At 42.9% G+C, this 15,814-nt stretch overlaps 1 protein-coding gene across 4 annotated transcripts in view; it reads right to left on the bottom strand.

Annotated features, from left to right (window-relative positions):
• Positions 1-3,041: 3,041 nt before the first annotated feature.
• The window catches only part of LOC106565473 (glutamate receptor ionotropic, NMDA 1-like), a 43,025-nt gene continuing 30,252 nt past the window's right edge, over positions 3,042-15,814 (bottom strand). For 2 of the 4 annotated variants that reach the window (XM_045690752.2, XM_045690760.2), the window contains 3 exons: positions 12,351-12,377; positions 11,407-11,520; positions 3,042-7,963 (listed from right to left, as the gene is read on the bottom strand). In XM_045690752.2, coding sequence (XP_045546708.1) covers positions 7,895-7,963; positions 11,407-11,520; positions 12,351-12,377 — 210 coding nt within the window. In that variant the 3' untranslated portion in view covers positions 3,042-7,894. The remainder of the gene's footprint in view (positions 7,964-11,406; positions 11,521-12,350; positions 12,378-15,814) is intronic. The other 2 variants (XM_014132735.3, XM_014132742.3) reach the window with 1 other exon arrangement.

The raw sequence follows: 15,814 nt of genomic DNA, 5'->3' as shown, positions 1-15,814 counted from the left end.
CCCATTTCACTATCAACCTGTTCCTTATCTGTGGTATCTACTGCTCTAGTGGACTCTGGTGCCACAGGGGAATTTTATTGACCAGGCCCTTGTCTCGTCTCTGAACATCCCCTCATACCCGCTCTCCTCTCCATTTCTGGTTCAAGCACTTGATGGTAAACCACTGGACATCCAGGTACTACCCCCACAATTCACTCCATCTCCAATAAATACTGGTGGCCCACCTTGGCGCAGGATATGGCTCACTATGTCAACTCATGTTCAGTATGTGCCCAAACTAAATCCCTCCTGCATTCTCCAGCAGGGAGACTCCTTCCCCTTCCCCTGCCTCAGAGTCCCTGGTCACATCTAACCATTGATTTTTGTCACTAATCTCCCCCTCTTCTCAAAATCATGCCGGTTTATTCCTCTCTCTGGTCTCCCTACCTCTCTCCAGGTCGCTGAGGCACTGTTCCAGCAGGTCTTCTGGCACTATGGCCTTCCGGAGGACATTGTCTCCGACCCTGGCCCCCAAATCACGTCACGGGTATGGAGGGCTTTCATGGAGAAACTGGGGGTCATGGTCAGCCTCACTTCTGGGTACCGGCCTCAGTCCAACGGGCAGGTGGAGAGGATGAACCAGGAGCTGGGGAGGTTCCTGAGGAGTCACTGCCAGGACTGGCAGGGGGAGTTGGCCAGATTCCTTCCCTGGGTGGAATACGCACAGAATACATTACTTCACTCCTCCACCGGGCTTACTCCCTTTCAGTCTGTCCTGGGTTATCAGCCAGCCCTGACTCCGTGGACTCTGAGCCAGACCGAAGCCCATGCGGTGGACGAATGGTTCCGGCATGCAGAGGAAGTTTGGAGTGATGCTCATGTGAGGCTCCAGCAGACCGTCCGTCACCAGAAGGAGCAGGTGGATCACCACCACAGTGAGGCGCCCGTGTTCCATCCTGGTAATCGCATCTGGCTGTCCACCAGGAACATCCCACTCCGCCTGCAAGAAGCTGAGCCCCCGGTTTATGGGGCCGTTCAAGGTCCTCCGGAGAGTCAACGAGGTGACTTATAGGTTACAGCTTCCCACTATCTACCGGATCTCACCTTCCTTTCATGTTTCTCTCCTCAGGCCAATGGTTCCTGGTCCCCTGGCTGAGGCCATCCCCCACGACACCCCTTCCACCTCCTCTGGACATCGAGGGAGTTCCCACCTATGCTGTCAGATCCCTTCTGGACTCCAGACGTCATGGGGGTCGGCTCCAGTACCTGGTGAACTGGGAGGGGTATGGTCCAGAGGAGCGGTGTTGGGTTCCGGTGGACAACATTCTAGATCCTAACATCATCCGAGAATTCCACCTTCGCCGTCCGAACCAGCCCTCTCTTCACCCTCGGGGCTGTCCTCTAGGCCGGCGCTGTCTTGCGGCTGGAGCAGTGCGTGACGGGGTGGGGGGGGTACTGTCTACTCCCGCTCCCCCTCTCCGGTGCTCGACGTCGCTGGTCAACTAACCACCGGTCCAGGCAACCCATTACTACGCACACCTGGCAACCTTCATTACGCATACCTGCGCCTCATGTTCAGGCACAACTGGACTCTATCATCTTCCTGATTACTCCCCATATATATATATATATATATCACGGTTGTTATTTCCCATCAGGCGTTATTGACTCTGTTTCCATGTCCCGACGCTACTCCTGTTTTTGAATTGTTTATTGTTTGTGTTCTATTAAACTCTCCAACCGCACCTGCTTCCTGACTCCCAGCGTTTTCGTTACACGGTGAAAATAACTAGAAGTAATTTTTTTTTTGTTTCTTCCGTCCAGAGGGAGCGGGCGCTCTGCACCATGTACCTAGGGACAACAACTGTGACTTGCTTTGCTCTCCGGAGCGGAGCGCCGTTGAAAGGAGTGATACAGTAACTGCAGTGGCGTTAAGTGTTGAGGAGGATCAACTGCAATGGAAGATTCCGGGTGTCTGTGATGCCCGCCGTTTGGTGTGACGCAGACCCCGTGGAGAGTGTGGTGAAACAGAGAAGACACTGTCTGTCCTGCTGAGTTTTGATGCAGTCTTTTTAACCGACAAAGTCAAGTTAGTATGTGTCTGTTATCCCTTGAGAGCTTTTGTCCCGAACCTATTACAGTGTTATAGGTGTCAAACTTATAGTCATGTGCTGCAGTGTGTAGGAGGGAGATTCCAAATGTGAGAAGTGTGCAGGAGGGCATGAGACAAAGGAATGTGTAGTATCGGTGGAAAATATTTGTGTGTTGTTAACTGTAGGGACACGCATGGTGCTGGAGATCAGAGATGTCCGGTAAGAGAAAGGCAGGTTGAGGTTGCCAGGATCAGAGTTGTACAGAAGGTGTCACATGCTGAGGCAGTGAAGAGAGAAGGGCCAGGGCGAGGGATCCTGTGTCTCCCTGTGTGTAGGCCAAGTCCAATAAAGAGTGATAGAAATAACGTGCTTCAGTAAGGTTGGTTTCTTAGCGTTCATAGCCATGGTTATCAACTATACCGCAGAAATGGAATGTAAATCACAGAAAATAGATGTTGTGGTGGCAGCTGCAGAGAAGTACTTGGGTGTATGAAAGTAAAGTAAAACTTCTTACCTTACAAACTACAGAATTCAGGTGATGAGGTTCACCTGCAAACAGGTGTGGACGGTGGAATCTGGTGGTATCACATGTATTCGCTCTAAAATTGTGCCATATGCCTAACTAGAAACACAATTCATGACCCCTATCTCTTCTGAAAAAAACACGCACAAAACTTAAGCTACACCCACTTGGAAATATTCTACCTGAGCATGCACGTCAGCATTCTTCTGTCCTAGGCCCCAACTGCGGCCACTGAAAATGAGCTTGCCTGATTTAGCTCGCCCGTGCTCCGTTTGGATTGGGTTCACACTAAATTAACAGAACATAACATACTGTATCACGTCTCTACGCTCATCCGACGTGCCAAGCGAACTAACCCAAGTGCACCCTTTGAGTGTCGGCAGAAAATATAGATTGCAATGTGTGTAGTAGGCTACGCTGCATAAACAAAAGCATCTCTGATTGCATTTGGCAATAGGTAGATTTTATTTACAAGTGCATCTATACAAACAAGATAATTTAATTTAAAATCTTTTTATATCATCTTCGTAATTGAGGAGGTAAAACTTCAAAATGTATACAGTGTTTGAGTGTGTGTTTGTGTGTGCGTGACATTGTATTGCACTTGTGGTACTAGAATGTCAATCTCCTCATCTTCATCAATAACAAACCAAATTATATTTACATTGCAGTCAAAGTATGCATTTCAGAAAACTAAACATAATCTGTATGGTCAATATCAATAAGCATTCAAGAACCAAAAAAACAATACTGATAAAAACACTTAAGCATGCATTGGCCAGAATGAGAAAATGACTAGAAGCAACTATTTAAATGATCAAATTTCACATTCATAAATTAAATGCTGTTTTAGTGCTATATATTAACAAATGTGTTAACTGTTTCTCCAGTGAAGTACTACAATCTATGTGTTTCTACAAAAACTTTGTCACCAAACAAATTCATACAATTATTAATTACTTTTTTTCTGTTTGTATGACATTTGGGTAATATTTGTTTGAGAGCCACTCAAAAAGACAGCCAGAAATGTGTTGAATTCCAAAAGTGTTATTACTATGCTTTCAACCATCTAAAAGCCCAACCAAATTCAAATGGAAAAACAATGTCAGATAATCTGTATTTATACAACAATATAATGTGTTATCACTGCGCTTCATGTAATAGCACAACCAAATGACCTGGATTGCAATTGAGATTACATAAAAAATGGTGGAACTGATCAATGCTGTTCGAGATTCTGCATGTTATTATAGCAATTGTGAAGCTCTCCACAGACCTGCAACCTTTGCATGCTATCATCTTGAACATGCACACTTTCTATGATGACATAAGAGGACATTTATAGTACAGTAACCTCAAAATGTGGCCATTGGTGTGTTACTAATTTTAACATTGAATAAATACTGTTATATTAGTTTGTAAGATAGTGTTAACTTTAGGCTATTTGCTGTATTGCTAAAGTGTTATTGAATTGTGTTTGGTCAACACAACCAAATATCAACATTTCAAAAATATGTATCTTTTGTGCCAGTAGTTTGTCTTTAATTCCAGTTTGTATCCATATAAAACAAAAATAGAATTTAAAGAATGGGACTAAATCAAATCAAACTTTATTTAAAGTTTGGTTGAGAAGGGGACATGAATCCAACAAATGCATTTTTTATTTGTAGGCAAACTGGAATTCAAGCCAAACTATGTCAGTGGCACAGATGGGAATACCAAAGCAGAAGATACATCTCCTTCAAATGTTGATATTTGGTTGTGTTGACAACTAAACACAATTCAATATCCAGTTTGTCGAGAGTTTTCCCTGTTAGTTAACACTATCAACATTTCCCTTTACTGTGCCAATTGTGGTCAAATCAACGCAATATTAGCCACTTTTAATGCAACATCCTGAAACAAAACTAACTATGCAAGAGATTTTGTTGTAGGCAGACCTCATCGGAGTAGGATTCTATTGCACACGACTAAGCCTGTACACTACACAGACCCATGCGGCATAACCAATCAGAGCTGTAGTAGGCCTATATACAAATAGACCATTGGCATATATGGATCTGTGCCGTTTACTTTGAACTGGACTGTGTTTACAGCTGTGGTCTTGAGTAGATGCACTTGTTTTGAGATCAAAGCAAGAGCTGTATGTAGCCACTTGTGCACATTTTGTTCATATCCTTTGCTAGTTAGTGAGTTATTAGCCCAGTTATAGATAATTTGTAGTCAGCAATAGGGGAGTGATTGCTTCCTATAAGACCACAAAACGTGCATATTCCTAGACATCTTTGAAAAGCGAGTCAGGTAAAGAGCTTTTTTTGTCTTAAAGGGGCAGTTTTGTATATTGAGACAGGCTTGAATAAGCTAAGTAGCCAATAAGCAGAGGGTAGCATAATTTGTCTGATTCTCTGTAATAATGGTATGGAAATAATAACACATTTTCTTTTGTTACATCAAACAACACAAAAACATTTTCAGTCACCTCCTTTTCTGAAGGACAAGAGGATAAACAGGTTAATGTCAAGCCCTGCATGGAATGTAGACCTACATTGACCACCACATATTGGCTGCTACTGTAGGCTGAATGATAGAACAGCTATTTCCATGTTAAAATATTATGAGATGTATTTCTTCATTGTTTTTGATGGTAGGCCACTCTGGTAGGCCAACATTATGATCAAATAGCCACAGTAGCCTACTTGGCCACTGTTAAAACTGTAACTTAAAGCGGGTACAGCCTCAGTGTTCACAGTAAACGCGTGCTGGAAGTTACACAGAATTTTCACAACATTCAAGTTTGAGCTCAGAAAACCTGAAATTTGCTCAGTGCCGGGATTTTGGGGGGGGGGGGGGGGGGGGACGACATTGCTTATATGACCTTTGGAATTACTTTGATTGCAACAGTGAATCTATTTAGCTATTAAGAGATCTCTCAACAATCATTCTCACGATAGCATATTGGTAGTAGTCAGTGGAAAATATCAAAGCTAAGCAGGGCTGGGCTTGGTTAAAACCCTGGACCAACGGGTAGCTGGATCAACTCTCCAGTACCAGGTACAGCCCAGCCTGTTGTTTTTTTTCTGACATGGATATAACATTGAAGATCTGATGTTGTTTCAAATTCAACATATTTTATTCAAGGTTGACTATGTGGAAATTTTGTTACAATGATGACATAATTCTGTGGTTGAAATGTCACCCTCAAAATAACAGTTGATAACTTTTTCGAATCCAATGTATTTTCCACATAGATTCCACATCACAATACGTTGACAAATTACGTTGAAACAACGTTGATTTAACCATTTTGTGCTGTGGATCATACTATAACAATTAGACCATGATCTCTCTTCTGAGCTGTTTTCTACTCTTATTCATATACATTTGTATGTACTTGCATACTGAATACATAATCATATTTCAAATTAGCCTTGTTGATGGGAACAGTATGGGGAAGCCCTCAGGTTAAAATGCTGTGCGTTGCCGTGCCAGAATGGTACTGTAGTCTTTGTTTCAACATGCCACACTTTGTCTTTGTTTCTCAACATCAGAGCCTGGGAAATGGCCCGTTTTGCATTTAACCAAGATAACGGTGCCTAACCTCACAGCACCAAGACTGCAAGTTAAGCTGAGTTATCAATTCACATGGGTTCCTTTCATGTAAAAGATCTCAAAGAGCAAATTGAAGATAGACTGCCGTGCACAGGGAGGTTTTGCATGAAAGACCAAGTGCTGGTTGGGTGAAAAACCTGGCCCTTTGATGCAACCCCTTGACACTGGCGATGAGAAAGACTGAGGACAGCGAAGAGGAAGATAGAGGGGGGTTCCCAAACATATGGCAGAAAACAATGACTTAGAGAATGTTTCTCTTCATCCTGGTCCTGGGGACCCAAAAGGATTCCCATTTTTGTTTTTGCCCTAGGACTACACACATGATTCCACCAATCAAAGGCTTATGATGAGTTGGTTATTTGAATCAGGTGTGTAGTGCTAGGGAAAAAGCAAAAATGTGCACCCCTTTGAGAGTATTTCCTGTAGTTTTGATTAGATTCGTGACTAAAAATCCCTTTCAAATAAGAATAGAGCATTGCCACTTTCCCAATATCAAAGGTGTAAGGACCTCATTGGACCAAATACAGGTAAATGTGAACATTACATTACAGGCAGAATGTTTTCAAGCGGCACCAAAGGATAATACTGGCTGGATATAATATATACAAGCATGCATTTGGCAGACAGTTATAAAATGATTAAGGGGCAAACAATACAATGTAAACAAAGTTCACCATTTTTGTATCTCAGAGAACTGTGAGTGATTAGAAAATGGTTTTAAGTGTGTTGTAAAGTGCCACGGAGTATTCCAACAAACAGCAGCAGCAATATTAACACCATGGACATTAGTTACATAAATATTCAGTTGCATCTATGCATTTACAATACATGCATGCTTCCATCTTTAGAATTGCTGCTTTTAAGGATTACATTGTCACAAAAGTTAATATCTCACTATTTAAACGTGTCCAATTTAACAAAGACATATCTAAAATGTTTAAACATGGAGTTAAAATAAGTATTTCTTAATAAAATGCTGTAGTTGTTATCCAGCAAAGTGTACCTATTATGCTGTTCACATTTTAGTCATTTAGCAGAGGCTCTTATCCAGAGCAATTTACAGGAGCAATTAGGCTTAAGTGCCTTGCTCAAGGACCATCGACAGATTTTTCACCTAGTCAGCTTGAGGATTCAAACCAGCGACCTTTCGGTTACTGGCCTAACTAACCCTAATCCGTTAAACTACCTGCCACCTCCTGCTGTTAAATACTGTGAAATAATAATACGTGTTATAGTCCCTCCTTGTAAGTTAAATGATATGTACAGAACTTAACTTGTTTGTATACTTAAGTAATCTAACTAAACAAGATTTTTAAAACAGTAAAATGTATCATGTAGATATATTAAATAGTAGTAGTATCCAGCATCACTATGTCTGCAGTAAGTAAATTAGACAAAGATTGGACTGTTTTAAGCATAAATTGAGCATGAATAGAGAAAACAGATAAAAACACAGTATGTGTCAGTAAGCTCAGAACCCTAGAGCTAACTAATGCCAGACAGCTGTAACAGGTGCCATGATCAGAGAATATGATCAGGGGAGTCCTTTCTTAGACGTAGGCTCCATTTCTCCACTGCAAAGCCAATGGGACAAAAAGCTTCAGCAGTGATGGATCCAACAATGCAGCGATCTGGGGGAAGGCTCTCTCCGTTCACCCCCCCCCCCCCTCTCTCTCTCCTTCTGTCCCTCTCACACCACTGTGCTGACAGATGGGTCGGACAAGTTGAGCTGGCCCGTGATGTCGGTGGGTGGGTACTGCTGCAGAGATGGAGAGAACATGAGAACAACAGAGCCCTAGTCAGTCCCCTACAAAATCCCTAAACAAAACTGCTATAGAAAATAACAGCTCTGCTCCATTTCAGTCAAAGCAGAGGTGTTTTATAACCCCCGAAAGGCAGTGTGGTTAGGAAAGGTGGAAACATTTTGCTTCCATTGTTGTGTCCTCAGATTAGTACAGTGCAGCCAGGAGTCTACTTGTGCTAGTTGCTTGCTCTGCCTGAGGAGGGTTATCATATGACTACAGTGGAGTGGAGGTAAGGCCCAGAGGGTAGAGCACATTTGAATCAGCCAAAGGTAATCTCAACCCTACATGACTGACTTGGCAATCATTTACCCCCTTGGATAAAATAAGACAGCTGATTTACCCACAGTCATTTGCATGCAGACCGGGTTTTATTTTTAGCAGCTAAGCTGAGAGAAAAATATTAATTATGATTAAGCCCTAGTGCAATCTTGGCTGGTTCACATCGCTATCCAGTTGGACTCTTACTTCCAGTCCATATTTCACTGTACTCCTCCTGAGAAGCAGAGTGGTTGGTTTTAATGGGCATCTACAGTGCTGGGTAGCAACATACCCAGCTCCATGCAGGTGCTCAGTTACTATGGCAACTGTGACTTTGGGATTGTGTAACCTAATGTCATTGATTGTGTATTTTGTCATGAGCTTCATGGCAGGTAACATACTTGAAAATGGTAAGGATGGTTCCTTTAGCAATTGGCAAAGTAGCAGTATCACTAACCACTGCAATTGCTGTGGATTGTTCCTTATCCATTGCAAATATGGCCATTAACTGATCTTGCAAAATATAGGGATTGTTTTTTGTGAAGTTTGTTGCCTTCCTATAATTCCATACCATACCACTGTGCTGAATCATGCTCTCTACGAGACATGCTGTTTTCATCAGCGTTGTTTCCAGCATGTCAAATCAAAATCCAACTTACTTTGCCATGGATTCTGATTTATAGTATAAAAGTTGGAGAAACCTAATTCACAACACTTTTCAAACTGTGATAAGACAAATGGCTTAAACATGTTTTTGTACTTTAAGAGGTCTTCCTTTTCAGAACAGGGACACTTCAGTACAAGCCAATCATAATCCACCGTGTACCTCCATCCATCTTCACAAAAATCCCAAATGTAATTTCTGATGCCTGTCAATTTCGCAAATCAGCAAATTCAAACGATTATTTTAGGTGTTGGTGATTGTGTCTCTCATTTGAATCTGTGTTGATGCTTTTCTTCAAGCATTCAAGCATATTGAGCTATATAAGTTGTTATGATGCAACTACCACGCTAAGTCAAGGGTCAACATCATCATAGGGTAATACAAATTAAAAATACTGATGATTTTTTACTAATAGTTACAAAGGACTTATCACTTAGATCTAAGAGTTGCATCATCACAAGGTGTATAGGCCCCTGTTTAGATGTCCACACGTGGACCTACTTCGAGGCCTGCTGTTAGTGGTATCATTTAGATCACCCCCTACTGGCCGAAGGTGGACCAGCAAAAGCGAGACACTTCAATACATCACTACTTATGGCCACTACCACAATGACTTTTGAACTACTACAATTACTACTACTAAAATAATATATCTTACTGCTACGACTACTATTTCTACTGCAACTACTACTTCTAGTACTACTACTACTACTGACAACAATAACATTAATTCACATGCTTGTAGAGGGAGGGAGAGAGGAGCAGTGTGGCATGTGGGTGAGGGACACTGACACTCAAAAGTCCATTAATAACCATTAATATAAAAGAAGAACACTTATATAAAATCAAAATAATAGTCAAAGACTGAGGATGGTACATCTTTGGTTATAATCTTATTATAACCTATGTGGTCTCTCTTTTTCACCATGGATGTGCGTAAGAGCATGATAACTCCCAAACCACCATCCCAACCCTCCCACAAACAGCAACAATGGTCATTCCATCTTCTCCATTCCAATAGTTGAGACCAAGTCTATAGAAAAAACTCCAAGAGAGAGTAAGTATTGATTTGGATCAAACAAGTAACATCAATATAAATGTCAGAGATACTAGATATAAGACCAAGGGGAAAAGAGAGAGAAATCAAACAGAAACACAGACCAAGAGAGACCTTTTCGACATGTTTGATTGGGCCAGTAAGTAGTCAAGGAAAAACAAAAGGCTTTGATATCTACTGTGAAACTCTAAGCTAAATCCGAATTGACCATAGCTGGTTAACTCAGATTTGGTCATCAGCCAGCTATGTCTGGGTGAACAGCAGGACAGAGAATGTTGCAGGTCACTGGATTGTCAGGCCACTGTGGAGGAGCCTCCTCACCAGCAATGAGCAGGCCCTTCCAACTGGACTGTGGAGGAAATGAGAGAGCGTCACACTCTTATTGTACTGCAGCAAGGCCCCCATAGAAAGAGAGGTAGATAAGGCCTGAGTTCTTTTTACAGTGGGTCTAAGCTGCTTATACAATAAAAGCGTGATGTTTCAAAGAATCTCAAGCCGAGAAAGGCGGCAAAGAGAGGAAGACACAATAGAACCACCTGCATTCACCACCTAGAAATAGGCCCTAAAAAGCATGCAAAATGGACACCACAAGGACATTGAAATAAATCCTTTCGTCAGACAATATGGTTACAAACATGACAAAGTAAACATGACAAATCAAAAGTAGACAGACTAGATCTAATAACATGACTCCATGGGGAAAACCCTGAAATAGATGGTCTGTTGGTAAAAATCGACATGTTAGTTTGTTTTCAGAACGGTTGACTGACTTTGGCAAATGGCAGGACGTTGGCGCATGCTTTGAAATCAAAACCCAACAACGACTGAAACAAAACGAGAAGAAGTGCAGGATTTAAGTGTATAAAAGATGGATTGAACAGAAGGATCAGGCAATCAAAGGAACAAGAGACAAACACAATTACAAAATCACCAAGAGACAAATTGGTCAAAACCACGTCCATATCATTGGCAGGAAGGAAGAGCAGCCCAAACAAGCAAGACAGACTGCTGCGTTGCCCCTCCTCCAGTACTACACCCTCTAATCCCACGAAGCCAGCCCAGCCTGGCCCTGCATTTGCTCTCCCCACAGCCAGCACACCAGCTCCAACCCCTGACCTGCTCTACATCCTGCACTGCTGCCTAGCATCCTGCATCCTGTCTGCCTACAGATGGCGTCTGGTTGGATGGCTGATCGATGGCAGACTGACAGACATGTGGCCATGGCTGCTGCTGAGCCATGTAGGATGGGTGAGAGGAATGGGGCTCTCTGGCAATTAAGAGATGGGAATGGTGGTAGAAAAGACAGGAAAAAGAGGGAGAGATTGTGAGAGAAGAGAAGAGGAGACAGAGGTAGAGAAAAAGAGAGAGAAGAGAGGGAAGAGTAAGGGAAGATGATGTTCCCTTCTTCATCTCCTTACCGTGTCTTTGGACGACCTACGTCTCTTGATGCTGGAGGCCAGGGAGGTACTGATGGACCTAAAAGAGGCTTTCTTTTTGGGGTCGGGGGGCTCTGCTCTACCACTTTTCCTATCCTAAAATAAATATATGTAGAACAGTTATTCATATTCTTGGGGTGGAGTGATACCTTGGTCTCAGTCTCACCCATCCACCCACTCACCCTCTCTCCACACCCTCCCTCCCCCTTCCCTTTCACTGTCTGAAGCGATATGAGGGTGAGTGTCCTGGCCCAAAGTAGTCTCTATTGGACATTGGAGGCAACAGGAGATTTGCTCCGCTTTCAAGGGTGGGACTGGGACTGTAGTCTGTCCAATCATGTAAGAATGCCTCTACACTGTCGGCTAGGCCATTTCACCATAGTGGGACTGGACATGATGGAAAATCCTTAGCCAAGCACTGACACATCCAAATACCCCCATGTCTCTAGAAATGCATTGGAATGGTTTGAGGAGCATGTGTTGACGATACCTGTGCTATGCTGCTTTGACCATCCACTACATCCTACTCACACACTCACTCCAACTTGCACACACCCACACATCAAATAGTCACCTCCACCCCCTTCACCCAAGACACACACCCTTTCAAAGAGAAAATATACATTAGCCAGGTCTGAGGAACAACAAAATAGCCGGTATACCATGTCTATGATATGTCATAGTCAGCAGAATCAACTGAATTCATTGGATGTTCAAATCCCTGTCCAAGGTCTAGAAAAGCTTGTTATTCCCTCCCACTTATTCCCAAACCCATTTTAACAATATCCTTACATGATATTCACACATCAGTTGTGTTACGTCCCTCCCTCATCCCATCAAAGTGCCCCACAGCTACTCTCAGTCCTCTATAGGTACATGGCAGAGAGAGTGTTTGTGTGCAAAAGCTCATATTAAGGTATTCTTACATCCTGAGTCTCTAGAGAGGAAGAGGGCTGCGTAGGGGGAGAAAAGAAAAAATAAATAAACATCCGTCGTCTTGCTATTAGATCGTTATTACTTTAAGATCCATAAGCAAAGCCAAGGGAACCAAACGAGCGAGAAGAAAAGCTGGCAAAGGAAACAACCACATTGAAAGCCATGCAGTAAAAACAAAAAGGTGCTCTACAAGGCAGGGGAGCCGCTAAAATGCATACCAACTAAGATAAACAACAGATAGGTAGTATATAATTTAAGCCCCTTGAGTCATTATACCTGTGCTCGGGTATAATGGAAATTCCCCCCACACCCTAGGGAGTGAAATAAATGGTTTAAAGAGTGGGGTAGTGGTATATGGAATAGTATATGTACTATATACAGTACATTAGTAAATGGAGTTAGAGTGGGGATTGGGCCTGGTATGGAGAAGTACAAGAGATTTTGGTGAGGTAGGTAGGTAGTATGTGAGGTTTTGGCCATGTCGTTGTGAGGTCTGGGTGGGGACGGTTAGCTAGATGAATGGGTAAGAGATGTAGAGAGAGGGATGCATTAGTTGTAGGGGTTAGGGAGGCCTTAGGCCTAGATGAATGGGTAAGAGATGTAGAGAGTAGAATGCATTCGTTGTAGGGGTTAGGGAAGGCCTAGATGAATGGGTAAGAGATGTAGAGAGTAGGATGCATTAGTTGTAGGGGTTAGGGAAGGCCTAGATGAATGGGTAAGAGATGTAGAGAGTAGGATGCATTAGTTGTAGGGGTTAGGGAAGGCCTAGATGAATGGGTAAGAGATGTAGAGAGTAGGATGCATTAGTTGTAGGGGTTAGGGAAGGCCTAGATGAATGGGTAAGAGATGTAGAGAGAGGGATGCATTAGTCATAGGGGTTAGGGAAGGCCTAGATGAATGGGTATGAGATGTAGAGAGTAGGATGCATTAGTCGTAGGGGTTAGGGAAGGCCTAGATGAATGGGTAAGACATGTAGAGAGTAGGATGCATTAGTCGTAGGGGTTAGGGAAGGCCTAGATGAATGGGTAAGAGATGTAGAGAGAGGGATGCATTAGTTGTAGGGGTTAGGGAAGGCCTAGATGAATGGGTAAGAGATGTAGAGAGTAGGATGCATTAGTCATAGGGGTTAGGGAAGGCCTAGATGAATGGGTAAGAGATGTAGAGAGTAGGATGCATTAGTCATAGGGGTTAGGGAAGGCCTAGATGAATGGGTAAGAGATGTAGAGAGTAGGATGCATTAGTTGTAGGGGTTAGGGAAGGCCTAGATGAATGGGTATGAGATGTAGAGAGAGGGATGCATTAGTTGTAGGGGTTAGGGAAGGCCTAGATGAATGGGTATGAGATGTAGAGAGTAGGATGCATTAGTCGTAGGGGTTAGGGAAGGCCTAGATGAATGGGTAAGAGATGTAGAGAGTAGGATGCATTAGTTGTAGGGGTTAGGGAAGGCCTAGATGAATGGGTATGAGATGTAGAGAGTAGGATGCATTAGTCGTAGGGGTTAGGGAAGGCCTAGGCCTAGATGAATGGGTATGATATGTAGAGTAAGGTGAATTAGTCGTAGGGTATGGGGAGGACCTTAGGGCAGGGCAGTGTGAATTTCAGCTGAGAGCATGCAGAAAGGGGCATGGGAGGATGGGAAGAGCTTGGCAGGGTTGGTAAGGGAAAGAGATTGAGGAGGAGACAAATAACATAAAGCATGACATTCAACCCAGGCCAGCACTGGACCAACACAGAACATCCCCTGTCATCAGGTTACATGACTGGGTCTCTGTTTGAGCCATCCCCAGTCTCTTAATGCCACAGCATTAAGAGGTGCTGTTCTATTGGATGGTGTGGAAGATTGATGGAGCTGACTGGCTGAGGAGTGATGGACATGTCACCACTCCGCTCTGAGTGAGAAAAAAGTCAAATAAAATGGATTTCCTGTTGGAAGATGACATCTAGACGTTAGTCAATGGTCAAAGTCACCTCATGTTAAAACTCCATCAATGAGGTAATGATGAGGCATAGAGACATTTAGATATAAACAAGACAATGCTCATTGCCCAGGAAACTCAAAGCATTGATTTTTTCTAGTCTTTAGTATTTTTATTTTTTTTGTCAAAATTGTTTCTTCTTCTTGTACTTTTCAGCGTAGACTATCCAGGTCTCACATGATATCAAGCGATACTGACCGCTGGTGAAGTGCTGCATTTGCACAGTCCCGGTCATGCAAAGCATGCTGGTCCAACGGAGAAAGAGTCCCACTGGACGCATGTGCAGCGGCTGCCTGTCTCCAATAGGAAACAACAGCCACTGGAGTGCATTAGTTCTTGTTGACATTTCGTTGATCTCACTCCTAATATCTCCTCCACTTTTAGGCAGTGCACTTCTGAATAAGACCTGCTACAACAGAAAAAGCTAACGGCTACAGTAGATACTGCAGCTGCTTTTAAACTAGGGATTAGGACAGATTCAGTTCATGGTGCTTTTTCAGTAGATACAAGCAAACAAAGGTGGTGAGGGTTTGGGTAAATTCCAATTCAATTCAATCAATTCAGGAAGTGACTTGAAATTCCAAATGGAATTTAGCCCAACCCTGGAATGGTTGGTTAGTTGTTGGAGATGAGACTAAGGCATAATCAATTCAGAGCAGAAACAGTGTGAAGGATATGACAGACTCAAACAGGTTATTCAGAAGTGCACATACTCTGGAGGTACCTGTGTTGGAAAGCGGGCATATACAAACACTTTGCATATGCACAGAAGAATAAAAACACACACAAATATAAACATACAAACACACAAACCAACAAACACACAAGCAGTCAAAATGACATCTGGACACCTAGTTGGAGATACCTACAGAGAAAGGAAAGTTCACATAAATTGTCACCCAACCCTGCTATTATGATAGTGTGTACTGAATAGTGTGAATTATGTATTTTACTGTACTTCCTCTGTTGAAGCTCAGTAAGTCATCACATTGATGGCCTCCAGAGACATGAGGACAATATGAATAATGTTAATAACATACTGTATTTGCTTCAATGATTTGCTTGCCTCTACTACTCCAAGCATGAACTCACCTCTACTACTCCAAGCATGACCTCACCTCTACTACTCCAAGCATGACCTCACCTCTACTACTCCAAGCATGACCTCACCCCTACTACTCCAAGCATGACCTCACCTCTACTACTCCAAGCATGACCTCACTTCTACTACTCCAAGCATGACCTCACTTCTACTACTCCAAGAATGACCTCACTTCTACTACTCTAAGCATGACCTCACTTCTACTACTCTAAGCATGACCTCACTTCTACTATTCCAAGCATGACTTTACCTCTACTACTCCAAGCATGACCTCACGTATACTACTCCAAGCATGACCTCACTTCTACTACTCCAAGCATGACCTCACCCCTACTACTCCAAGCATGATCTCATGTATATTACTCCAAGCATGACC

The sequence above is a fragment of the Salmo salar genome, chromosome 01 (genome assembly GCF_965601325.2).
Source record: "Salmo salar chromosome 01, fSalSal1, whole genome shotgun sequence".
NCBI classification, from domain to species: domain Eukaryota; kingdom Metazoa; phylum Chordata; class Actinopteri; order Salmoniformes; family Salmonidae; genus Salmo; species Salmo salar.
Note: the sequence above shows the minus strand (reverse complement) of the source record. Positions and strands in the feature narration are given on the sequence as shown.